The following is a 27,528-nucleotide window of genomic DNA, read 5'->3' on the forward strand; positions in this document are numbered from 1 at the left end:
TCTTGTTTAGTAAATGCATATTGTTTACTTTACACTTTCAGATGTGTAGGAACCACTGGTCTAAAGCACCTCTGAAAAATACTGGCCACTACAGACTGGGAACACCCCAATCGAGCTGCACTAAAGCATAAATAAAGCACCGCTCCGATAGTTACCGATAGTTACAGATCAAGAAACAGCAGTTGCATTTTGTAATACTCTGACCCAGCCGTCACTAATGTCCAAAATCCTTTCCCACTTCTATCGCATCAACCGAGTACAAAACGTTCACTTGCTTCATCTTACTTCATCCTCTTGTGGTCGTAATGCTTTGGCTCATTGGTGCATAATTATCAGAGAAAAAGGTAGTGACCGTGTTTTGGGAGAACCCTGTTTGCCTTTGAATGAACTATACGCAACAGACGGGACAGAGAAATGCTGCAGAATGGAGAATTAAAACATAGCTTTGTCGGGATTAAAATGACAAGTTCACATTGTTTTGTTAGTTGTCCCATCATAGCCCTAAGATATCGAAAAGATGTTCCTGTGCCCTAGATCTGTCACGGTACAATCTACTACAGGTAATTGTTTTATATAGTCAAAACATTCATAAATTTAAGTTAAATACACAGGTGTCAATATCAATCCTTCATTTCATTTCAATATAAATCCCACTTGTAGCAATAGTGGGTAAGAAGTAGAGCACTTTTAGGTCAGAGGAAATAGGAAATATTCACCTTTATTCTATGTTCATAATGGATATTTTAAAAAGGATATATTAAGTCAATGCATTTCTATGGCGATAAAAAAGCAATGCCACGCTTATGGAAAAAGTGAAAATGCCGTTTCTTATTGAAAGGGACAGCCCAGTATTTTGTATAAGAAGTTTTAAGAGAGACTTAGTAATATTTAAAATGTACTTGGAAGATACAGACAGGAACTATGGTACTACGCATACAAGTTACAGTGTTTGTGTGTGGTTTTAAATGCTTATTTCACAAATTAACGCGGAACTATGCGACATCTAAACTTAACGCCATAATGCGAAACATTTCATCGAATAACAGAGTGAAGTACGAGCATTTATTTCATCGATTGTGTTTTTAGCAGTGGCGGAGCTAGCTGGGTGCCCGGGGTGGCGTGGGCCCCCCTGGGATTGAATAAGCCACCCCACTGAAAATGGCTGTACGTTACAAAAAATAAATACTACTAATGTCTAATTGATGGGTTTATGACTTCAAGATTAATGCCTATAGACCTGCAAGAATTCATTCTCTTTTTAATTTCTCCGATCCGATAGGTGGAGGCATTTCTCGGCAAACCGCAAGTCTCTCAAAGAACCTTTTTCGCAAAATACCAAACCACCTCTTTAAAAGTTCAAGTCTTAGCGAGATCCATTCGTTTCCAGCAATGCAATAATTTCTTGAGCGACATAACATTTGTAAAAAGAAGAACATAACATTTGTAAAAGGAGGTTGTTGTCGATGAGATGCAATGGATACGGGGATGGTGTGAATGAAAAAGAGAAATGTTATTTTTTTATTATTAAGTTGCAACTCTCAAAACAAAACAAAAAAGAAGAAAAAAAAAAAAAGAACGTCTTTTCCAAGTATCTACAAAAGAGGACAAAGAAAAACAAAGAGCGCAAACTATTCCACATTTCTTGACGGCATTCTCCACTCATTTGGTTTTTCAAAATAAAAGTTTAGGGGGGAAAAAAGTTGCAAAAAATTCATTCGGAATATATTTAATTTACAAATCGGTTGCACGTAGCGCCGCTAGTGCAACCCACAAGAGTGGTTTCATGTGCCAAAACCGTCCCCACGACGTATAGGTTTCGTACAGTGCAGAGGGAGGCTCCCAAAAACCCACAATATCCCAGCATTTTTGTCCCCCCCCCGTCCACCCCCACCCCCTCCCGACAGCCACCGCAGATTTACAACAAAAGGAATAACCCAGTGTTTTAGAAAAGAGGGTCGGGTTTTGATGACCTGGTCCCGACAGCAGACAGTTTTGGAGGAACAGGAGCAATAAGTCAGATTTTCATCGATTTTCATGTATTGATTTCTTATTAAATGTCTGGTCGCACAGTTGCCAGGGTCGGGGGTGGGGGATCTTTTTTGTTTAAACTGTAGTGAAAAGATCGGATACAGGTGGCATACAAGCAAAAATGTCCGAATCTATTGCTCCGGTTCGCTCCTCACGAAGTATAAATACTCGTCCATAATACCCTCCATTTTGAATTAGTCACCCGGACCCTTCTTTTTATCCAAAACACTGACCCGTCCCTTTAAATTTCACATGAAGAAAAAACAAGAAAAATGATTTACACAAACATACAGAATACAGCAATTTCGCTTTGTACACGCACTCACACCGAAAAAACTGAAAACGGCAACGTTAGTTTAAAAATAGTCCTATCCAGAAGAACATGATTGAACCCTGGTTTTGTTTGTTGCCGTTTGCTGTAAAAGGGAGAGTGGGAGGTAGAGGAAAGAAAGAGAGAGAGAAGGGGGAGGAGGGTGGGTTGGGTGGGAGGGAGGGGGTGTCGGGGCGGTGGGACAGCCAGCAGAGGGCGCTGTGATGTGGGAACAGTAGTGGGTGTTATTTCTTAGCCTTGGCGGCCTTGGCTGAATTTCGCGGAGGGGTGACGGGTCGACCCGAGCCCAGGCCGCCCCCTCCTCCGTACGGGTACAGCTTTTTATCGGCTGGCTTCAAAATCTGAGGAAGACAACAGAGGAAGAGGCCGTTAGTTTGGAGAAGCAGGCGGCAGCGATACGATACGAGAAGTAACTGAAGGGTTGCAGTCATTTTAGGTTATGCACTGCCTGCCCCACAAAAGTCTCCTGCTGGTTCCCTAAGTAAGGACTAAACATGATGAGTGTCCAGCTAAAATGTGGAACAGAAATAGTCTAGTATGACAATGTTTAAGACTCATTTGGCAGCTGAAATATTTCATTCAAATTATTTGGTTTGGTGGAGTCCAGGTTTATACAGGCAGGGGCAAGTCAAAATTAATGCTTTTTACTGCCCAAATAATATATTCTAATGCCACAAAGACATAAAAATCCCAGCATATTTCATTTCTTGGAAACATTTCATCAAAGGAAAGAGAATTGGACAAAATGGGAAACTTTTGAGCAAAAAAACAAAACAAAAAAACCCACATTGAACATGTTTTCAAATTTAGAGCATCATTTTGGTATTTTTAATGAACTTGTACAGTAAAAATTGCTGAGTGATACTTTTCGAATAAATTCTGATTTAATGCCAGTTTGAATTAAATTTAAACGAGGTGTCCATGATCTGAAATAACTGGACAGTTATTCTGATAATGGACACCTCAGAGTCAGAGTGCATTATCTCGCTTATACCAGGGTCCCGCAAACTCCCGAAACTATTCATTGGGGTCGGTTTGCTTTTTTTTTTTAAGTCCTGGGCAGGAGTTTTAATTTTTTTAAATCAGTTTTACCTGAAGCTAGTTCCAGCTCAATTGTTTATCGTTACTATGGAAACCGCTGCAGTGGAGTGATATACGTCTGTTAAGTGGTGACATCACAGCTCTACTTCTGTGCGAGAAACTACAAAAAACTCTTCAACACAACTATCAATATTTCTGAAACTCAACGCAGAGTTACTAAACATACTTATTTATCAGGCCCATTAGCCAGAAATGCTGAACCTACTGCTATTAAAGTAATATTTACCAAAATAGGTACATCCGGGTTTAGCAGAGATAAATGCTAATGGCGCAGCAGCTACGCTAACCCCGGAAGTAGAGACTTAAGTAAATAATACTTTTTTAGCAGTAGGTGCGGCATTTTTGGTTCAGTAACTCTCCCTTGAGTTTCATAAATATTGATGGTTGTTTGTAAGAGTTTTTTATATTTTTTTTCTCGCATAATTGCCGGTCTGCTAGGACCTGGAAGCGGAAGTCGTGACGTCAAACGCAACTGTTGCCGGGCTAGGTGTACATTATCACTTTTTAACGGACACCCTCCAGCCAATCGCAATCGAGTATTCCCCCAGACCATGGTATAATGCTTTTTTAATGTCATTTAAGGCCTTGATTTTGGCAAGATTAATTTAATGGTTAGTTTGTAATGCCTCGAGGAAACGCTGTGACTACTCATGTTTCTTATTAATTTTGTTCTCCAATTGAACTTTTATGTGTTTAATATCAACAAATAGAGTTTGATTGACGGCCTTAGGCTTTGATGACGCATTCACTGTGGCATTGTTTTAATAAGCTTCTGCAACAACAACAATACAAGCGTCCAGTGTTACATAAACCTGTCAGAGATCTTGCATTGATGGGAAAGTCTCCAGCACATCCCAAAGACTCTCAGATTAAGATTAAGGTACATTATAAAATCCCACACTGAAAATAAATGTATTTTTAGACATGAAACCCTCTTAATTTTAATCATTTTGGATCAGCAGAAATAAGTTCTTAGCACCATTGTTCAGGTGTTTATTGGTGTTGGCAGGAAGTGTCACCGGGCGAACGACAACAGACGAGACGATGCTTTTGTCAAAATATTTCACTGGAAAGACATTTAGCTCGAGGTGATGGCACTGAACTATCACTGTTTTGACAGCAGCTGCCAAGGACAATCAAGTAAAAGTCATGCTTTGTTAAGGGAGAGTTTGGACGGGTTTCTTTTATTGTTTGCAAATGAAAAACTGCAGCGTGACACATTCATGTACAGACTGTACCGTACAGTGAAGGTGATGCTAGTCTCTATTATTGAATGTTTGTCCATTTCGGAGGTAACTGATCACGAAGATGTATGTTGTGGTTAACAACTTTAGAACAAGCCCCTTTGGCCTGCATGTGCTCAGTAAAGATACGGAATGTGCATTAAAGGGACAAAGGTCTTTTAGCTGGAAAAGTGCTGTAAACAGAATCCCATGACGACTGATAACCTCCACAAAGATCACATGAGGCACTTTAAATAATCTAGTAACCGGGCTCTATATGTGCTTCAATAATAAGCCTACTGTGCTGACATCAAAGTATTGGCTCAAGCGATAAACTACATTACAATAATCGTGAAGTCTTCCATTATACAGAGCTGTACACTTATTTGGTTAACATTGGAAACATGCTCCCGGGCACGTCCTCCGCGTTAACGTTTCACTTTTAAAGATCACAAATTACTATGTCTTTGTATAGAAAAGACCTGCCCTTCTTAACAGCTACTATCTTGTTTAGAGCAGGGAAAAATAGAAATGCAAGCGTTCCTTTTTATGACAGCAAACAAATGAGCTGCATTTTGAGAGCAGAACTCCCCAAAACAGGTCCGGTGATGGTTTAATCACTTTGAAATATGCTGTGGACACATTTGAGTATTTATTGCATAACAAAGTGCAGGAAGTCCCAACCAGCAGGATTGAAGAGACTGTCTCAGTGCACAAATGAAGCAAAATACTCCAATAGTCACTTTGGAACGATACTGCAAGTTTTATTCAGTCTAGTTCTTTTCATCTTTGATACATTTTGTGACATATTTAACCGGTCAGGGTTTTTATACAGGCAGAAGCAAATGCTTTTTAGTGCCATTGGTAATGTCTAAAAACTACATTTTAATGCCACAAATGCAGCACAGATTTCATTTGCTATTGATATTTTGTTTTTACCTGTACTTTGATGTTAGGGTTGAACGATATGTACAAAATTTGATATTTCGATATTCATGCCAGATATCTCGATATTGATACAACTATGGGTTAGGTGAAAACCAAGCATTTTTCAGAAAAATAACATAAGAGTGCAGTTTCTATAGATGAAAATCAATACCGCTTGCTTTTTTTATTTGAATGTTTTGAATGTTCATATCTCAATAAATATGATAACAATATATCGTTGCTTGTTCGATGTTAATATCTTGAATGTTCATATCTTGATATTGATACGATAACGCTATTTTTTCAGGCCTATTACATGTCACTGTATACTTTTTATTAGGGCTGGGACAAAATATCGGATCGGACTTGGATCATAATACTTTGTGCTGCAATACCAAGTATCGATACTTTATCAAGTATCGCAATACTTTCAATACTTGTGTTTGGAGGCATTTTTTTCCACACACTCCTTTTCCAGTAACAGCTACACAGCACATTTGTGTTAATGCACTTTTCAATCTTAACACTTCAGTAAATGTCAAATAGCAGTTGGTTTATAACTTTGGATAACTTTTCACTGCTGACGGTCCCTCTCACAAGAAAATCTACAAAACATGGAAAGTGATGGAAAGTAAAGGCACCATGCTGACCACTCATACAGCCGCTGGGTCACTACAAGGTCAAATAGGCACAGATACACTTTTTTTCCCACACAAAAAAGCTGCATAATGCACCTTTAATCTCACTACAATACGCTGCTTTCAATCAAAAATGCAACAAATTAAAAGTCAGAAATGTAAAAGTTAAGATATCTACCACTTCAGTGTGAGAGAATTTACCATTTGAAAATCTGCATTATGATTGTCTTTTTTCATCTCAAATCCTACAGGCCAGTTGGATTAAAGGGATGTGTTTATGGCTCACCTGGAAGGAGCACATGAGCGTTTCGTCCACGCTCATCATGGCACCGGCATTGTCGAACTCCCCGCAGTAATTCGGGGCCGAGAACAGTGTGACGAGTTGCCTCTTGGCGAAAAACTCATAACCGTCTTCCACCACCTGCAAACAAAGACCAAATATCACCGCCTGGTCCGAAAGAGGGGCTGGTATTTTGCCGTACAGATTCACAGTGCCTGGTCATCTTTACCTGGTGCGCCCTGCATATTAGGTCCATGTCGTGTTTGTGCAGAAACTTGGCCACTACGTCGGCTCCGAAGGTGAAGGAGACGCCGCGGTCGTTCTCTCCCCAGCCCAGGACGTCCTTGTCGGGGTCGGCCCACAGCAGGTCGCACAGCAGGCCCTGGTCCGGGACGTCTGTGGGTCGCATCACTCTGCGGATTTGCTCCATGGACTGGAGGTCCGGGGACAGGCCTGGCCACAGGGGAGGGGACATTGGAGGTTAGACACATAGCATCAAATCTGCTCCTAAAATAAAACAACTGAAAGTGGCCCAGGAAGTTCTGATGTCGTGATATTCTACAGTCAAGTCTGTTCAAGTTGTCCGAGGGTTAATACAAGTACAGTAAGCATTAAGTCCTGACCTCCGTGGCAGCAGAAGATTTTCTCGTCGACGATGGCAGCCACAGGTAAACAGTTGAAACAGTCTGTGAAGGTCTTCCACAGCTTGATGTTATACCTCCGCTTACCTGCACACAAGCACAAAAACGGAGAACATATCAGAAGAATGCTTTTTGCCATTTTTTGCAACATTTAACCTGAATGTTTCATCGTTGTATAAGGTTAGGCCAAAAAATACCATTTATGATCATATGTTTTGGGTGGTGATGTGATTTTTTTCATATTGTGACATAATTTGCATGCATGTTATCTCGTTGACGTCTTCATATACCCTTTATATTTCAAGATTTTTGATCCAAATATAGTTTTGTGGCGCTAGGCTAGTGCATGTCTATGGTAACTAGTCTGACCCAAGCACAGTGCACCTGAGGCAAATCACTTATAACGCCAGACTACTGATGTAAATGTCTGTGTCGATAGAATCATTTTTGACATATAACTGACCTTGCATCACACGAATTACCACATTCTGAGGGACTATTTTGCAGCAGATCACTCCGCCGCTGCGTAGTTTACAACAACAAAGCTGATGCTGCTCAAATATAAGTTATTTTAAATGCAAAACGGTTATAATGATTCTATCAAGACAGACATTTACATCATTAGTCTAGCGTCATAAGTGATTTGCCTCAGGTGCACTGTGCTTGGGTCAGACTGTTTTTAATGCAGGCTACTAGTTACCATAGACATGCACTAGCCTAGCACCACAAAACTGTTCAAATATAAGGCCTGCATGAATAAAAAAAAAATATATATATTCAGAAAACAACAACACTCCGGAAAACTAGGAAATGAGGCCCTATGTCAAAAATCCGGAAATATCGCTTTAAGGTTGGGGAAAATACCGCTGAGTGGGATCTCCAACCAGTAGCTCTCCAAACCTTTCATGGTCGCTCGCCAAAGGCTTTCTACATTTCTACATGAGCTTGAAAAGCCACATCGATGTATTTTCCTTTTATTCTGAGCATTTTGGTGAATAAAGTAAAGCAATACAATTCAAGTCTATGTCTTTAATTTTGTTGAATTATTTTGATAGCACTCTGATAGCATATGTCGCTCTGATGGTTTTTGGTATGTATAAGTAGCTCTACGGGTAAAAAAAGGATGAAGACCCCAGATGTAGAGCTAATTAAAATAATAATATGGCCTTAAATGAGTTTGCCCTATCAGTTTATGGTCGAGATTTTGAAGCATTTCCTGTCTGGTGTCATAAATAAAACCAATTGCATCGTTACTGCAGTATTTCCCCTTTCAACAGTATCGCCCTGCCCTATTGTGGGGGTACTTCAATGCTTTTACAAAACTATGGAAAGAGGCTACAACACTCAGTAGCTGTTGGACCGTTCCTGCTGCACTCACACTCGTCGTAGAAGCCGTAGATGCGGTTGATGGAGGCGCACTCGTGGTTCCCCCTCAGCAGGAAGAAGTTCTCGGGGTACTTGATTTTGTAGGCCAGCAGGAGGCAGATGGTCTCCAAAGACTGCTTCCCCCGGTCCACGTAGTCGCCCAGGAACAGGTAGTTGCTCTCCGGGGGGAAGCCTCCGTACTCGAAGAGCCGCAGCAGGTCGTAGTACTGACCGTGGACATCGCCTACAGGGGGCAGCAGAGAGGCAGGTCACAAACTGTATGGATGGGAACTCAGAAAACGGACTGGGGGATCTATTGGTATTTACTCGAAATAGAGAAATAGGATGAAGCAAATGCCTAAAATGAGAGAAGAGCGATGCCACCCTTGAGTGTGCGATATAGCGAGTACTGACCGCAGATTTTGAGTGGGGCCTCGAGCTCCAGGAGGATGGGCTGGCTCAGGAAGATCTCTCTGGATTTGAGGCAGAGGCCGCGGATCTCGCCCTCCGTCAGCTGCACGTTCTTCCCCGGACGAGAGCCCTTCACTGGGAACAAAGAGAAGCAGGCAGAGTTCACTGAGGAGGCAAGCACGTCTCAAAGTACACCATGCTTCACTTGATAAAACGCTGCCGTGGCCCCAGATGGTCCATTCTTCTTCCCCGTGGCCTTAAAAACACGGTGGGGCTATGTTTCCGTTTTATGCAGCTAAAAAAACTACTGGAACTGTCCTGCTAGAGATGTGAGAAAGGCCTACAAGCCAACAATGTTCAAAACCAGGCTGGAGAGGGGTTTATTGGGCTACACATGAGACAAATGTATCTGCACTTTTAGTTTCTAATTCAATTCAATTCCTACTTTGTGTAGGGAGTATGTTAAAAAACAAACCGGTTTTTACTGATAAAAACAGATCATAAACATATTTTCTACTCATGTATTGTAATAAATGCTTTTAATTTTGTTCCCCCCAATAGTGTTTGTACTTGTCTTCATAAATTATATAAAGCATTTACTGATGGCTGACAGGCTTGCTTTTCTTTGTATTACTGCGACAGTGACCTTGAAAGTGGGAAAGCTGAGAATGAGTCATTTAGTTTTGGCCACAACTAACTTCAACTTTCATTCCTTCCTTTATATTTTTTGTTTGTTTGATTTTTACAAAAGAATGTGGTATAGGGCCATAACAACTAACCACTTAATTGATTTAGCGAGGGGTTAATCGTTTTCTGACTTACACAAACTCAGAAAGACTAAAAATGCCATGAAGATTTTGTATTTTTGATGAAAAACGACTTCGTTTTTAAGTGAGGGTATGTGCAGTATTGTGTTTCGTTCATTGCAAATTCCATAATTATAATCCGTGTCTCGGAAAGCAGAACGAGCTCCACTCTTATTGTTGCCCGATTCTAAAGTTATACCAGTAACACCAAGTATTCAGGCGTAGTGTTGGACAAGACAGTCGTTTAAAAAGCACGTATTAAAACGGATAAAAACTGTCAAATTTAATTAATCCCAGTTCAGATATACTCGCCTTTAAATGAGCACAGATGCAGCCAAGCTTTATACAGGTGCTCATCATATAATTAGAATATCGTTCAAAAGCGCATTTACTTCTGTTATTCAACTTAAAATGTGAAACTAATATATGATATAGACTGATCCAAAGTGACATATGCCAAGCCTTTTTTGTTATAATTGATGATTATGGCTTACAGTCCATTTTCAAAATATTCTAATTTTCTGAGATTTTTATTTTGGGTTTTTTACAATAATCAACGTGATAACAAATAAAGGCTACATATCTCACTTTGCATGTAATGAGTGTCATATATTAGTTTCACAGTTTAAGCTGAACAACAGAGGTAGATGAACTTTTTCATGATATTCTACGAGCACCTGTATGCATGCGATGATATTTTCACATCACAAAAGATAAGATAAGCCTTTATTGATCTCACAATGGAGAAGTTCACTTGTTTCATGAGCACTCTAGAATACAGAAAATGCAAAAATGACAGGAAAAAAGGCCATCAACTAAATAGTAAATGGAGGTATCTTATGTACAATGAATCAAAAAAAGCTTAAGGGGAAAAAAATTAAATTAGAGCAAACTATAAAAGGTTGTGGCGCAAATATTGCATCATAACTTGGCCTCTATAAAACAACACTGTGTTACAGCCGCTCCAAAGCCTGTGCTAAACAGGCACTCAAAACATGACATTAAAAAACTTGTTCAAAGACATATATATTATGACAATTTACTGACATTCGAAAACAGCATGAAATGTTCAAACATTAATATTTTCTACAGGATTTGGCCCCACAGCCAAGAGAGAATGTTTGTGAAATCTTGTGTCGAGGCAGGACATAAAACAACGCAACGTTATGTGAACTTTAGATCCTCTACCTTTGGACTGAAGCTTCTCTGTAAGAAATGCAGGGACGTCATTAACTGTTCGACACCTTCGTCTCAAAATACAAACCAGAGAGAAGTATTGTACAGCAAAAGCAAGTTAACAAAAACTGCAAAAGTATTTTATCTCCACAACCTCACAATATGCAATTTTCACAGTAATAATAACACATTGATTCTAACACTCTGTAAGGCATTAACAATCCACCAAATTACAATCCGAGGCGTTCATGATGGGATCTTGCTCTATTTAAAACCTACTAGCCTCGTTTAGACCTCTACAAATTTGAAAAGCGGGTGAATTTTGTATGAGTTTAGTTCATAATCCAGTCTAATCTGAAATATTAATGAGGCCTCGACTTGCGCTCGGCATTCAACATCCTCGAAGTTCGCTGGAGAGACAATAATAACTCGGGACAGAGACACTACAGAAGGTGGGAGAGACGTGAATGGAAAATGGCTTCAGGCTGCGCCGACGAGCGACCACACCGACACACAGCTCTGAGCCCGATGTTTGACACCTCCCACGAGCGAATGTGACTCACTGAGCGGGACGTTTCTGCAGGTAACGGAGCCAACACAGAGAGAACTACAGAGGGGATAAAACGGCTTTGATTCACAGGAGCAGTGCAGAGCCGTAGTGAAGTACAGTAGTTCATCATTCAAAATTACTGTAGCCACATTTCAATATGTCTGTCTGCGTTTCAGGATTCTGGGAGATTCCTCATAGACTGTGACGCCCTAAAGCTACGATCAAAGTGTCTGAAATGTGCAAATCCCTGTTTTGTGCCTTTTTTTTTCTGCATCGAGTTGCACAGCTTTTCTCATAATAATCCAAAGGGGCAGAAGAGACATTTCTTTTGAGAGCATACAGATAAAGATTAAAGCTCTGTCTGGTCTGTCGTTTTGGATTGAAAATGTCTGGTGTCTGTCGAGTATATGAAGGTTGAGCAATTAATTGGAATATTTAGATTCATGGCACAAACTTGCAACTCGATTATATGTAGCGTTGAAACATATCCCTTCCTTAGTGAGTGTAAAGTCACTCTCACTTGCTCTGGAATCTGAACAGCCCTACCTTAGAAACTAAGATAAAATTCCTCTCTTCCCTCAACTCCGTGGGAAAGCTGCCAACCCCTATAAAACACAGCACAACACAATCCAAAACAACCCTGTCGAACATGCGCAAAACCACAAGACACGGCTGAGAAAAGAGCAAAGGAAATGAGAGGCAAACTGGCCTGTCTGACTCAGGTCTGCAAATACATACGTCTCCAAAGGCTGAATATTTAAATAGTATGAAAATGGCCACAAATAGCAAAATCAAAAAAGCTGCAATGAAAACTAGAAAGAAACGCGTTATCCTCAGCAAATACTGCAAGTATTCTGCGTCTATTTAAGGGGATAACATGAATAATAATCTGCTAACACTTTAGACTTTAAGCCTTCACAGATATGTTCCGAAATGCATGTGCTTTTTGAGTTCGTTTAGCAGCAAATAGAATTTTAAGTGGTCATATCCTGCTGTGTATGGAGCTTAAAATAGTGCCTCAGCATTGATATCTTATGTTGTACTGGTGCTTGTCATGTAATTAGTATATCATGAAAAATGCATTCACTTCTGTAATTCAACTTAAAAGGAACAGGCCACCATTTTTCATACTGAGATATGTTCCAGACCAGACGAGTACATGCGTACTCGTCTGGTCTTTGTGCACACAAAAAGACCAAATATGTTGTTAGCATTTGGCCTCTCCCAGTATATTCCTATAGCTCCAAACAGCGGTTAAGTTAGAAGTGACCATGCTCTTCAACAGGCACAAAGACCAGACAGGTACGTATCAACTCGTCTAAGCTCAGGTAAGAACTTATCTTAGTATGGACAAACGGTGGCCTGTTCCTTTAAACTGTGAAACTAATATATGAGAGACTCATTACATGCTAAGTGAGATACGTACACCCTTTATGTTATCATTTTGATTATTATGGCTCAGCTTGTAAAAAACACATTAAAAATCTCATAAAATTAGAATATTTTGAAAATTGACTGTAAGCATCAACATTAAAACAAACAAAGGCTTGACATATCTCACTTTGCATGTAATGAGTCTATATCATACATTAGTGTCACATTTTAAGTTGAATAACAAACTTTTTCATGATTTAATGTAATGTATATGAAAAGCACCTGTATGCGTCTTTGTAAAGCTGGATTCACACCAACCACACGGTCGCTGTTTGGGGGGGGGGGGGGGGGGGGGGCGACTATTTGTCTGCTCAGGTTTCCTCTCATCTGCCCCCTTCTCATCTGCTAAGAGCAATTTCTCCTCTGAAGCGACATGAACCCCAGACCAAGCCCGATAGCCGCACAGTGCGCATGTTTGCGGCGTACGACTCGCCGTAAGCTGCAAGCAAAAGCCTCGGTCGGTTAACCCCATGTGGTGGTAGTCTCTCATTGAGTCCCAATTTGTACATTTTTCCCATGTGTTGATAAAACAGTGCTAGCATGTATTGCGAAATTAGCCAGAGGGAGGCAAATTTAGTGAGTTCAATCACTCAAAACACAGCAGAAAAGCTCTCCTTCTAATATCCAGCTGACTCACTGGCCAGTCATCATCTTTTCTCTCAACTACAGAGAGAAGGTGATGACTCAAGAACCTTCATCTTGAAAAGCTTTGCTCGAGGATTACTCAAAACGTGAATGTTGTGAAATATTACTCCAGGAATATGGGAGCAATGCTATAACATGATTTAAAGCTAAAAAAAAAAGTTAATTTTGCATGATATGTTTATGTAAGCAAGTCAACGTTTTGACACTGTCCTCCTTTTACGATGTGCTCTTGTGAAAAATATCCCCGGGGAAAGTAAAAAACAAATTGATTTTTTTTGGCAAGCTCAAGACTCAATCAAGATTCAGTTCACTGTGCACATTCAAACATGTCCAGGAGCATTAACATTTGAGAGGAGACTGACTTATGAGCTGCTAAATTAATACAAGACCTACCCGCGAACTGACTTTATAGATTTAATAGATTTTAAATGTCTCGTTCTTCTCGGTGCGTCAGATTTATGTTTCATTTGCAAAACCCAGGCCACTTCCTGCTCGAGCTGAACTGAAGAGTGTGCGACGCATAATTGGTTTCACCTAAATGTGCATCGAATTAGGGAGAAAAGTCTAACCACAAGCTGCATTCAAAATGGCCAGGTCTCAACAGCTGTGGATGTTGTTATGTAACCGAGAGAAAACAGGCTGCTTCTGTACAGTTCCGCCATGAAATGTGTGGAATCCACGTTTTAACGCTTCTCACACTTTAACTGTGAGATAGGAACGCAATCTAACTGTTCTGGAGTACCTAGTGAATCTAAAAATGTTAAACTGGAGGAGCAATGATCCATAAAGCAGGATGAAGAGAACAAGACGCCAACAAAAGAAATTCTAATGTCATCTTTGATCATCTCGTACAAGCCGGAAATGTTGATTTAACCCACTTTTCGTCCATCATTTGGAACATTAGCAGTCAGTATGGGAGAGATTGAGTGCAAAACAAAAGCTAAAGATGACGGGCCAAGAAACGTCGCAGCAATCCTTTCCAGATAAACACACAAAAAAAACTGCAAACTAGGCGACTTTCTCTTCAAAGCAAACCCGGTTCAGAATAGAATCAATGTCTCCCGATTTTCTGGCAGAGGAGCGGTTGTGTTTGCGCGTCTCTCCCACTCAAACCTGTTGGTACCAGCTGTCCCTCTATCAAAATGGACTTCGGCATTTTCTAGGTCAGACTTTAAATGGAATACGCGGAGAACAACAATTAGAAATAAAACTAGTCTCTCTCTCGATATGAACAGACGCAATTAGCAAAAGACTTCCAGTATTCGGGTCACGCAATATCTTCTGCGAAACAAAATATCCTGTCTCTCAATGGGGTTTTATATTTCCTCGTATTAATATAGCTTTCACCAACATGAAAAACACAGACCTTTTATATGGACCTAGGTGCCAATTACCCAACAAAAATCTTCCATTGTTTCCTGCAAACACCAAAACCAGTGCCATAGAATTGGCAATTAAAAAGCCCCATGACGATAATTGAAATTGAACAAAGCTGAAAATTGCGATTTCGATTAGATTGTTAGACGTTCTGTTCATTCGCATTTTGGTTTTGTTGCTTTCACTGAGTTTAAAATGTGGACTGAACCTTGATTTAAAAAGGAATAGGCTACCGTTTTTGCAGACTGAGATATGTTCTTACCTTTGACGAGTTGATGCGTACCCGTCTTTACGTCTACGCATCGAAGTCGAAGTGCTTCTTAGGTATTATTACGCCTTACAATATAGTTCCTTTTATCCACTTCGAAAATCGATAATTAGATCATGTAAACGCTCACGTAACCGTATTTAAATAGGAAAAACGTGAAAGAGCTAGGTAGCTTCCATCTTAACCGTTTGGAGCTTTTGAGGAGAGGAGGCTAAATGCTAATGCTGTCTGTGCTGTGTTTATGTGACTGAGGGCACGCATGAAGACCAGACGGGTACAAATGAACTCGTCGAAGCTAAGAATATCTCAGTATGGAAAAACGGTGGCCTGTTCCTTTAAAGACACCAACTGCAAAACTATTCGCAAAGCCTTCGTCAGAAAACTACCTTTATTCCCCCCAAAAGAAAGAGCCAGTGGCACGGATTTCAAACATTAACTTAAGTTCTCCTTGAAGCATGAAGCAACGGTGAAGGCAAACAGAGCAACTGCAGTTTGACAGCTGTTAAACACACAGTATCTCAGGTGTGCGTCCCCTGGCCATCAACATCATGAGACGAGAAAGCAAGGACATGTAAACAGTCATTACAGGCCAGTCATCGCCTCAGCGCACACAGACAAAGACGTAAGAGCCGAAGTAACAATAAAATCAGGGAGCCCCATGCAAGGATTAGATTGGTCTCAGAAAGGGCTCTTGCCAAGACTCCGCAACATACCTACAATGTTCAAAAGATTCAAAAGATTTTATTTTGTCAATTCATTTCACAATGAATCGAAATCGTTCATTCTCTCGTCCTTGTTGTGGAACAGGGGGAGTAAGGGGTCGAAGCACAGGGAGGGCAGGGAAGGGTGGGAGGATCAGTGCAAATAAACATGGAGATAATGATTGCATTGAGCGGAAAATGTGAAAAAGAACAAGCATCAGACTTTAAAAAATTGCAACCATTAGTACTTTCAAATGTCTTGTGCTTTTTATTGACCTTGTGCCAAACAGTGTTGTCATCTCTCCATTGTCACATCCCACAGAACAGAAGCAGCAGTGACGATTCGACTGGATGTGTATTTATCTGACGCACGAAGTAATCGTGTAATTACAGTTTAAAACAGAGATTCTACCAGCGACTGTGGTTAAAGTGATGTCCATAACAACATCAAATTCCCACAATGATGGGAGCAAACAGATTGTGTTTAGATGCTGATTTTGAACCAAAAAAAAAGATGGAGGGTAGGGCATATAAACTGGCAAGTAAATGCGTCTGAAGTGGCATGTCTAAATTATGCCCTCCTGGTACATCTAAATTAAATATTGGTGAACTTGTGCAACCCACCCAAACTGCTAAGCCTGGAGCGCTGCCATAGATAACTGTCTCCCAGTTTCCTTGGACATTTAAACTCCTTTACTGTTATCGAACAGACTTTAAAACATCTGTGCTTGCTTGTGTGCAAGGCTTTTCATGGTGTAGCACCAAAGCACGTCTGACGGGTTAGTGCCATATGGACCATCTCGGGCTTTGAGTCTTCAGCTGGTCCCAGAGTCAGGACTAAAACACAGGTTGCATTATGTTTTGTCCAGTTTATATGTTCAAATCCAGGCTGAAAACAGTTCCATTTAGCTTGTACTGCTGTTATGAGGACTGATCTCATCGTATGTCATTTTATGTTAACTGAAGCACTTTGTTTACGAATTGTGCTCTACGAATAAACTTGCTTAGCCTTATAGAAACAGCTAACCCTAAAATATAAACAAAACTCTAAGTGGAATGGTCAAATCCATCATGGTGGCAGACTGGAGCAGTGAATCTGGTTTTAAAAATACCAGGCGCTGCACAGTGGAAAGTAAACAGCGCTGCTTGTGACTTTAAACCTGGATTAGACCCGGCTAAGCCCCGTTACAGCTTACGCCAAAGTTAGCCCCGAGGCCATGGGCAGCGGAGGCCTACAGCAAAATACATACAACCACCACCACCACCACGGCCACCATAGCGGGTGGGACGTCCGGAAACTGAGCCAGCATGTTTCAAAAACAACATGTCTGGATAGGACGGTCCGGGGTGGACGTTGCTAGCTAGCCGCTCGGTGGGTCTTGGAGTTCACCCAGACCTGAGAGCTAATCCAATTGAAAGTGTCCCGATATCCAAGTGCTTTTAATTGGTTTGGTCTGAAGACACAGTCAGGGGACAGTGGGTTCACCTCGCTCTTATTGGCACGGTTTGAGTCATGAGGAATTGTGTGGTTGAGATGAGAAAGTGCGAAAAATGTACATTTCTGACTAAGGCCATCTGATTCTGGAAAGTGAGATTTGATTTGCAAATTATGTTTTAAAAAAATCATGATGGAGTTTGACCTGTAGATTTTGCACTTTTAGGAGTAGCCTTGGCTTTAACTTTTGAAATGATGTAATATTCACTTTTTATCTAATACAAGAATTACATGTATTTCAGAATATGTTTGGTAGCATCTTAACGAGAGGGTTAACACGTCTAAAATGACAGATCACATGCATACAGGACTTTGTTTGCAAAGCATGTTGAATTGCCTTGTATAAAAGCATTTTTTGCATGTCACTAACTACAAACATTCTATTTGATTATCCTTATTCTGACTGTGTTTTATCTCATGTCGTTGAAAGTGGAGTGAAAATGGTATGTTGTAAAATGTATGTTGATGGCCCCTTGCCGTTTGACAGCAGTGGTTCTGGGCTAATAATAGGACCCCATTTTGTCACCGCCAATGTTATTGTGACCCATTTTCCAGAGCATCAAAAATGTGTTGCAAAAATCAATACTGTATTTTGGGTGAACACCGAAACTGCAGTGTGATCAATGTCACTTTTTTTCATGCACTCGCTGCCTTTTCCATTAGTGTTCATGACTTACAACGAATTAGTCGCACTGTTCTGGCAAGATTTCAAGCCAGATGAACAGGATGCGAGATCGATCACGATCTAACTGAAAATTGCAATTTTAATGGTTAGAGTTACAAAATAACAATGGCCGCAACTACTGAAGTAACAGTATTGTTTTCCAAATAAAATATGCTTCCGCCTTGGACTCTTCTGTAAAGTATATAATCTGTTATCCCTGAAGTGTCGACCTCTATACATGTTCAGAAAGTCGAGCAATTATGGACCAGGCTCCTGAGGGAAACCTATTGTACATATTTTTAGCGGTAGGGGAAATCTGAGCACCCGGAGGAAACCTACGCAGACATGGGGAGAACTGAACATGCAAACTCCCATCCAGTTAGTACCTGGATGACAGCCGATTAGGGAATAGGTCCCCGTGTGAGTCAGTGAGTGGTTGGTGATGGTCGGATGGTTTCTTGGCGCAGATGTGTGCAGCCACGCATGTAGTTTACCAATACAGAGTATGAGAAGTGCTTTGGGTGAGGTATGTCATGTGACAAGTGCCATCCAACTAAGATCCCTTCCCCCGATATTTCAGTCTTTCCTCAAACAATCTGATGTTTTCTCATTATGTGTTGTACCAAGCAGCTAATGTATGTTTGAAGTGAATGTTGATTCATTTTGGTGTTTTGGGATTCTAGGATTTCTTTTGTTTCACTTTCAACAGGAAGTGATGATGTGCAAAACCTACGAAGAGAGAACTACGTGAACATGTAGGTTCACAGAGCATTGATCCCACGCCTACGCTGGACTAGTCTGCTGGATTGAGACCGTACTATTTAAAAAGCCTCTATACTCAGACTTTGGACGAGTAGAAGAAGGTCGACGTGTTACATAAGAGGATATTTATACTGCCACTATCACGGCCCTGACTGAATTTGGCTGAGGTCTTATCACAGTCGAGTTTGGACCGTTCTGCAGCACAGCGTCAACCCAGAGTCCAGACAAGTGGAATATTTGAAAAAATAAGCCCAGTCACCTCCAGCGGCTTAGGGCCGTGTCTGCATGTGAGGAGAGCAAATAAACACGGGCTAAATTTGCATTAATGCCTAAGAATGTAGGGGGAAACACTAAGACGTAAATCTGAACAACATCTAGATCACATGACGAGAATCTCTTGTGCAGTGATGGTCAAGACTGGAGGCCAAAAAATAAAAGGTAAAAACAGTGCAACTATAAGTCTCAAAGACACTGAGGTGAGTGCTCAGTGTAGAGACTGTTGTCTTTGATCAAGACTCTGCGAAGAAGTTAAATGTTTCATAGACTTACCAAAAGAATCTATTTAAAGACTACCATCTGAGAAAGACTTCAGAAAGCCAACTTCAGCAAAATAAAGAGGGAAAGCACCACATTGTTAATCAGAGCAGAGAAGTTAAGAGAAAAATAGACCGATATTTGCACTGAGATTGTATTCCGCATTTTTTGCACAGTCCATTCACTACTTTTTGTTTGTAGTATAGATACTACAAATAGACTTAGACACATATCTCTAAGACTTAATAGGTAGCACTGCTGACCAAGATCTTGGCTCAAGACCTTACCACCCACTACTCCAAACAGGGTCTCTACCTGATATGTTTTTGTTTACAGACAATGAAAGCAGGATAGGTTTATAAGCACATCTTACGAAGAGAACAATTGTCACATTAATATGAAGAACAAGTACTACCCTGGCTTGTTCACGGCTGCCAAAAACACTTCAGACACAGAGCACAAAGGTCAGGACAAAACATTTTATTCTCCTGCACGAAAACATGCATAGGGCCTTTAACCAAGCTACACTCAATGATGGGTCAACAAATTTCCCAACACAAAACAAAGTGACACACCCAGAATATTGATGTTGGTTGCAAAGATGAAAACAGCGTTGTTATCACTGCAGACACATTCAGATTTACAGTTCCGGCGCAGCATGGCTAAACCTGAATGTTAACCATGTTTACTACAAACCGTGGCACTGGACACAAAGACCGAACTATAATTAGCCGCTCCACTCTTCTTTGCTTCTGTGATGCAAACTCGCCCTGTCCATTCAATAAAGCGGCCCAAGGAGCAGAGCAGCTTCACCTGTTTGACAAGGACAGCTCTGGAGGTCAGCGGTTCATGCATTTATTATAGACTTCACATGAGGCTGTGCGGCGAGAGCAGATTTATGCTTGTTATCTGCGCCGCCGCGGTTACACAATCGTCATGTGCTGAACATAAAGCCAGGCCTGTTCAGCGCATGTTTACTCTGAGGACACACACCAAGGCAGAACAGAGCCTCGACTGACTGTACAAGCACAGGAGGTAAACATATAGTCAAGTTGTTACTCATTTTAATACATTTATAAGACTACATATGTTTACTTGTTTTAAAGAAAATACTGTAATGTTTCTTATGCCAAGGCGAAAGAATTATTGTGTTTACACATGGCAGAAAATGTAGAGTAAATTATGAAAAAGCTGTACCTTCAAACAGGACAAATAACCATAGAAACACATACAAAAAAGGAGGAAGCAAGTCTTACCATTTGCTGACAGCAACCACAACCACATATCGTGAGGCAGGAAAATATTGCAATAAATGATGTTACGGAAGATTTCTAGCTTAAAAAAGTAAAGCTTTGTGCGAAAATGCCGCATCTTAAAATATCACACAAAAACATGAAAAATACAATGAAGCACAAATTACATTGGATAAGAAAAAAGGTACTACGTTGTGAGAAAATGCATTGTTCATAGGGAGGAATGATATGGCCAAAATCGATATTTATGCAAGACATCTCGATATCGATACGATATAACTACAGGTTCGGTAAAAACCTAATTGTTCATCTGTCATTTATTGAAGGATACAGTAATCATAGTGACAGCCCTACACGACCAGTAAAATTACAATTGTATCCAGTTGCGATTGTTAATGTGCAGCCCTGGTAAAACCAGTCGGGCTCAAAAACAGTATTTCTAATGATTATAAGGAACATATCTGCAAGAACTCTCGCTTCGTCAGTGAAGCGCTGCATCTTTTTACAGCTTTAATAATTTACACACTATTTGCTGCCGCTCACAGCAAACACACACGTATCAGTGAAGAAAGAAGTTACGTAATTATCTCACATTATGATTCAAATGTGCGAGCTGCAGAAGGGTAAAAGAAAGAAAAAAGAAATCAAGGCACATTTTCTCATTTAACATAGAGTTGACACAAATGCGTATTTACAAGGATTCTCTTTAAATAGTCCTAGCAGATGGCGTATGTACAGAAGTAGTAACTGAAGGTTTGCATTAGGGCTGAACAATTATTATGTGCCACATTACATTAGAAGAAGCCACAATATAAAAAGGCAAAAGAGATTTACACACTTTGGTCCTGTTTTTGTATTTTTTGTGTGTGATTTTGCCCAAATTTAATGGCAAAACTACATTAGAAATGCAGCACTGTCATATTATCATCGCAATATGGAAGACAGTTAACAAATATTGCAATTTTTCTCCTATCGCATAGGCTGCAGCTGTGGGTCAAGACTAAAACTGGGGTTATGAAGTGTAAATGAATGACTAGGCCCCAATCACTGTTTGCAAACAACGGGTCATGGTCAGACACGGCGCTATAGAGATAAACTGTAATAACAATCGGACTAACAATACATGTACAACACCTTTTAGGTGCACTGGAATATCCAGAATTCAGATTTTTTAGTTAATATAATTCTCTCTGCAACCAACAAAATACAATCTCAATGGGGTTTGTGCTGTATACAATATTCTCTGTACATTAGACCTCCATTACGTTAAGTGGCAATGCTACTGGCCTTGTTTAAAATGTGCAATATACTTAGTATTGCTTCTAAATCGCAATAGAAATAATGCAATTGCATATTTTTTTGCATATTTTAGGAGTAGCCACTGTGGTGCTAAGAACATCAAAGATTACTGAAAGATGCCCTAGTGACTCGGGGGAAAAAACAACTCCTGGTAAGTTTTGATGAGAAAACAACTTTGTAACATGGTAAAAAGCTCTTAAAAAGTCGATTTTGCATTGTACCTCCCCCCGCCCCCCATTAAAGCAATGTTGACGAACTGCAAATCTGACCTCGTTAGCGAAGCATGTCTTTAAAATATCAAGCACCCTTATTCTTACGCTTCTAATATTTCAGCATTTTGAGTTTTTTTCCCAACCTTGAGCACCCATGGGAACTCTCTGTGGACCTTTAGTCCTGTTTGATTTATGGATGCTACAAATAAAACATGATGTCCTGTACAGCGGAGAAAAGTAAACAGCTTGGTGCGTATAAAAGTCCTGGCCCGGTCACGCTGCTTGAATGGGCTCAGGTCAGCTTTACATTACAAGGAGGTCATTTAAATTGATTAAAAAACGGAAATTGAGAGATGTTGAAGTTGCCCTGCTCTAAACTCTCATGTTGTCCACGTTTGTTACATTAGAAGCTAGAGCCGCTCAATCATATGAAAATTAATAATCAGTTATTTTTGTCACCGTTTCATGATTATCACGGTCATCTTTGTTGTTTTTTTTACAAAACAAAGCAATATGTTCTTTGAAGAATTAAAAAAGATTAATCATCACTGAGAAGTGCAATTCTACGATGCAATTGGATGTTGTATTGATACTTCTACGAAACAGATTACTGTATGAAGCAGTGGTGAATGTTAATGAAATGGCCTGAATTGACACACTTACTCATCGGACCGCGAGTACGCGCCGATCAAGATCAAAGGGGTGTTGTTTGGCATTTCGTTAGCACGTGGATCCGAGGGAGGAGGCGGCCAGCAGCACATTGTAATCACATCTGAGACATCTGACGGAGAGCGGAGCCGTGCCCGTCACCAACATCCAACTCCCGAAGCACCCATTCAAAAACATCCTCCCGATATAGTTAATTCTATGGCCTCATAACACAAATGTCTTCAGGGTCGTTCAATTAAGAGGATGGGTCGCGGATGAGCTCGTGGAAGAAATTAAATTTGGTTGAATCAACTTAGGTCATTACACAACTTTCAGACAAATCACACAACTTGGTGTAAGCAACTTAACCATTACAAGATAGAGGTTTGCAGTGTCCGGTACTGCTACAGTGAAATCAAAATGGGACTGGTTGCAGTTGGTTAATCGTAAAAGCTGCAACTATTCAGTAGTTAGTAAGTATATAGTATGCAGTATATAGTTAGCAATGAACAAAATATCCTTTCCTCTCAGTTTAGCAGTTTATATTTGAGTCTTCTCCCAGTGTTAAAGGAATAGGCCACCGTTTTTACATACTAAAATATGTTCTTACCTCACTTTAGTCGAGTTAATATATCCCCGTCTGGTCTTTGTCCGTGCGCTCTGCCAGGCAAACGGAGCACATACGCAGCCTCTCCCACATGTCACATAGCTCCGAAAAAGCTCACGATAGAAGCTACCAAGCTCTTCCACGTGTTCCCTATTTAAATAAAGTTACGTGAAGTGTTTTCATGCGAAGTATATTTACACAGAAATGTAACATGTCGATTTTATAAGCAAATAAAAAGGGGGACTATATTGTGAGGCGTAATGATACGAGGAGCAAAACATCCGCGCAGTAACTCCTAAAGGTTATTGACGGAAGTGAGCGGGGGAAGTCTTTAGGAGTTACTGCGCGGACGCTGTGCTCCTCGTATCATTACGCCTCACAATATAGTCCCCCTTTTTATTTGCTTATAAAATCGACACGTTACATTTCTGTGTAAATATACTTCGCATGAAAACACTTCACGTAACTTTATTTAAATAGGGAACACGTGGAAGAGCTTGGTAGCTTCTATCGTGAGCTTTTTCGGAGCTATATGACATGTGGGAGAGGCTGCGTATGTGCTCCGTTTGCCTGGCAGAGCGCACGGACAAAGACCAGACGGGGATATATTAACTCGGCTAAAGTGAAGTAAGAGCATATTTCAGTATGTAAAAACGGTGGCCTATTCCTTTAATGCAAATCTAATTGCAACAGCCTAGCCTGGTTTTACCATAACCTCGTACTCATTGCGTTTCGTACAAGGGTCTGGACCTTCACAACTGAGCTCCGTTATCAGGTGGGAGGGGTGAACTCCTTTGAAACGATTGGATCTGATTTTCGCTAGTGTTTGGTCGTGATGTACGTAATGCGCCCGAGTGAGTGAAGCAGCTCAATCATAACTCCATCATAACTCTTAGGAGCATCATTCGAAGGGTTCAATTTTAATTTCTAGACATTTGGGAGCCAAGCCAGAAGGGATTGAAGAGCTTCCATTATTTCCGTATCCGCCGCAATTGCCAAACTACAACCAGCAAATGCGGCGCAAATGCTGGACGTCACCTACAACACCCGCCTCCCCCACTCTCTGAATGGTGGGTTGAAATTCAACCGATGTAGCGCTGCCACGTGCATGTAGGGAAATTATAATTGACTGGAGTATACGGATGGCTATGGCCAGGCCCCCTGTTAACGAAAGTATATCAGTCACCAAGTGCATTTTGCGGCTGCTGGACATCTATTTACAGGAAGCAGAGAAAGAGCAATCAAGAACACAAAATGATTCTTGTGTCCAGGTGGATGTGAAAATATTTACAATTGACCAGTTAAAGGGACCCACTAACCTCGCCCTTTTGAACTACCGAACTCTGTCTTCTTCGTGTTTACTTTTGGTGGTGGTAATCCTGACTCTGCACTATTGTCTCTAGGTCAATAAATGTTAAATAAGAGCTTATCCATTAATCATGAGGACGATTTGTCCACGTACTGCAAGATTAAACTGAATTAGAAAGCATGAATAGTATTACCTGGTGTCGAAAATACAGGCCCAAATCTAAAAGGAGTTTACAGCCTATTGGCCAGTGTAATATCTCATTTGAAAGCTAAGAACTACAAAATTGATTGTGACATTATTGTTGCGCTGTCGCCGCATTTATGTACATTTTTTGTCTCTTACTTGTCTCGTTTTCGCAGTTTCTTTAATCAAGTTGTATTTTTTGGGGCTTTGTCATCATGTTTTCATCATGTTTTGGTTACCTTTTGGTTGTGTGTTTGTCTTTTTATTGTGTGATTGTTGCTTTTCCGGCTCGTTTTTTTTGTTGCTCTTTTGTAGCTTTTTTTTTTTTTTTAAATCACTTTTTGGCTGCATTTTCCTCGTTTTTGTCACCGTTTTGACACTTTTTTGACACAAGCCAGAAAATGTGTGCTATGAATTGTGCCCGCCCCCTTTCTCCTATCTGTTAACATGGGACTGGAGAAGTCCAAATAAAATCAGGTACAACACAAATACAAAGCCGTTTTTAGGCCGCGCAGAGAAACGTTGCTGTGTTGACTTGTTGGTGCAAATGAACATTGGACATTTTACACAAATCAATCAATACTAAACATTATATGCTCGACCGGAGTAGTGCCGAGACAAGGTAAAAACAGGCAAAAGTGGGCGGGGCGGAATAAGGTGATTAGAGTTCGGGACATTTCAGTTACCATTAAGATCCGCCATCTTTGCAGCTGATAGCATATCGCGATCGCTGATATTGTTTACTTCTGCAATTTTTGAGGGATGTTTTGGTGAATGGTAGGCAACTGCTGACGCATCCAGGCCTCTAACACTGTTTTATAAAATGATCAATCTGTTACAGCGCAAGAGAAGGAACGCCCTGTTTATGAACGTTGTTTTTTTTTGCCGATCATAGGATTCTTATCATTTGTGTAAAACATAAAATGCCTACCACGGCCCCCGCAAGTGACGACATGAGCTAAAACATGACTAACATGAGCTAAAAACAGTATTAAAATTGGAGAAAAAAAGCTGTGGAACAACTCCGTTAGTTGCTGAGTTACTGCTGGTAAATACATCTAACTCACGGTGGTGTCCAAGTGTTTCAATGTGATCAATAACTCCAGTATTTTAACTTTTAAAATCTCCATTAGTTTACAATTGCTGCTAGTGCCATAATGCTTAGCGATATGACATCACATTCCCCAACTGATAATTTTCTTCTTCTTTTTTTTTTATTAATTAATCAATTTCCGTATATTTATAGCCTCGGGCGCAGCATGACATTTGGTTTCCTTGCAGCAATAACCCAGCGGTATGGTTCATCAAGCAATGTGGATAGTACTGACATTGCTCTGAAGTCTCTCGTTGACCACATCCAATCAAAATCCCCTCCCCATGTGTTTAGAACATCTTGCATCCACTTTAATAAACCAAATTAAATGCCCTTGCCCCCATTGTAATCAAGTGACATAACGATACAACCATTTGCCAGTACAGTATCCAATCCAGCTGAGAATTAAAAGTAGGCTAGTGCAACGTAACATCGCGTACAACAACCCCGGCTCACACACACACACACACGCACAAAAACGAAGCAAACGCATGACAAACCGCCGACAAAATGCATACGATGTTCAATGAAATAGCCCAAACGCAAGAAGGGATAAATATCTCACCTTCCAAGAGGCGCTGAATTATCGAGTCGATGTTTAATTTGTCCGGCTCCGCCATTTTCTGTGTATTTTTGACGTTATCGGGCAGTCAAGACCTTCCGTGTTGCAGCTAGAAAGACAAGAAAAGAGTCAAATACGGGGAGATCTCTTTGTGCAAACCGATATGCGTGTGTAAAAAAAAAAAAAAAAAAAAAATACTGCATCTATTTCTGTACCGCCCTGGTTAACGGGGGGAAATCGCTAGCCTCGATCCAATCAATCAATACACTTCCTTCTCCCGAGCAAAGCTAGCTAACCTATGTAGCGCTAGCCCGGGTTAGCATTGGTTAGCATCGGCGGCTAATCTGCTCGTTTGAACGGCACACGGGCGTCAAAAACGGCATCTCCCAACCTTGGTTTGCAGTTGCTCCACTGGGGGATGCTATAACATGAATATTTATCCGTTAAGGCGCAGTCTTGACCCCGATTCCCTTCCCTCGCGTCGTCCGGTGCGCACTGTACTCTTTCCCCCAGGAACTTTAAAAAAAAGAGGCTTGTCTCTGATGAAGCGACTACGGTGACAGAGGAGGCCGTGTCAAAGCGCCTGCGTCACGCTTTCTCGGACGCTGATTGGCCCGCTGAGAAATTTGGGACTCCATGCGAGGATTTGATTGGTCTGAATGTGTGTCTGTCACGTGCGTAGACCACCGCCCCCAGCCGTCCACAACCAACGGCATCAATGAAGATTTAAACCCGGGCTGGAGGACGCTCGCGGGCCGCCACCGCGCGTTTGCAGACGAGAATGCATAAAGACTGAAGAAGTAGACTATTTGAGCAGACAACAAGAGGACATGGCGGGTTGAACTCGCTCCAAAGACAAGACATCACAAAATATCAACGCATTTTGTAGTGCAACATCTGATCCGAGTCCTGTATGAGGTTAAAATAGTAACCAATGAAAGTGACAGTCCGGAAGTATAAATGTGTTTTACATTTTATTTTAAAAAGTGCAAAATCAACCACCAG

The 27,528-nt window shown here is 40.8% G+C and overlaps 1 protein-coding gene across 1 annotated transcript; it reads right to left on the reverse strand.

The window, feature by feature from the left end:
- Nucleotides 1–2,535: 2,535 nt before the first annotated feature.
- ppp1caa (protein phosphatase 1, catalytic subunit, alpha isozyme a) lies at nt 2,536–27,057 on the reverse strand. The gene is made up of 8 exons (XM_079564565.1): nt 26,915–27,057; nt 26,527–26,632; nt 8,949–9,080; nt 8,548–8,778; nt 7,152–7,256; nt 6,758–6,981; nt 6,535–6,669; nt 2,536–2,700 (listed from the first exon to the last, which is right to left on the reverse strand). The coding sequence occupies exons 2-8, from the start codon at nt 26,579–26,581 to the stop codon at nt 2,584–2,586; spliced, it is 999 nt and encodes a 332-aa protein (XP_079420691.1). The 5' UTR covers nt 26,582–26,632; nt 26,915–27,057; the 3' UTR covers nt 2,536–2,583.
- Between the last annotated feature and the right edge of the window lie 471 nt (nt 27,058–27,528).

Source organism: Gobius niger, assembly GCF_951799975.1.
Source record: "Gobius niger genome assembly, chromosome: 10".
Taxonomy (NCBI): Eukaryota; Metazoa; Chordata; class Actinopteri; order Gobiiformes; family Gobiidae; genus Gobius; species Gobius niger.

Bases quoted from the DNA above. Each gene is read 5' to 3' on its own strand.
- ppp1caa (XM_079564565.1), bottom strand. From the start codon at position 26,581: ATGGCGGAGCCGGACAAATTAAACATCGACTCGATAATTCAGCGCCTC. The intron at 6,982-7,151 runs GTCAGGACTTAA...CCCTGTGGCCAG, and splicing joins AATCTTCTGCTGCCACGGAG to GCCTGTCCCCGGACCTCCAG. The intron at 6,670-6,757 runs GTAAAGATGACC...CTTTGTTTGCAG, and splicing joins TAATATGCAGGGCGCACCAG to GTGGTGGAAGACGGTTATGA.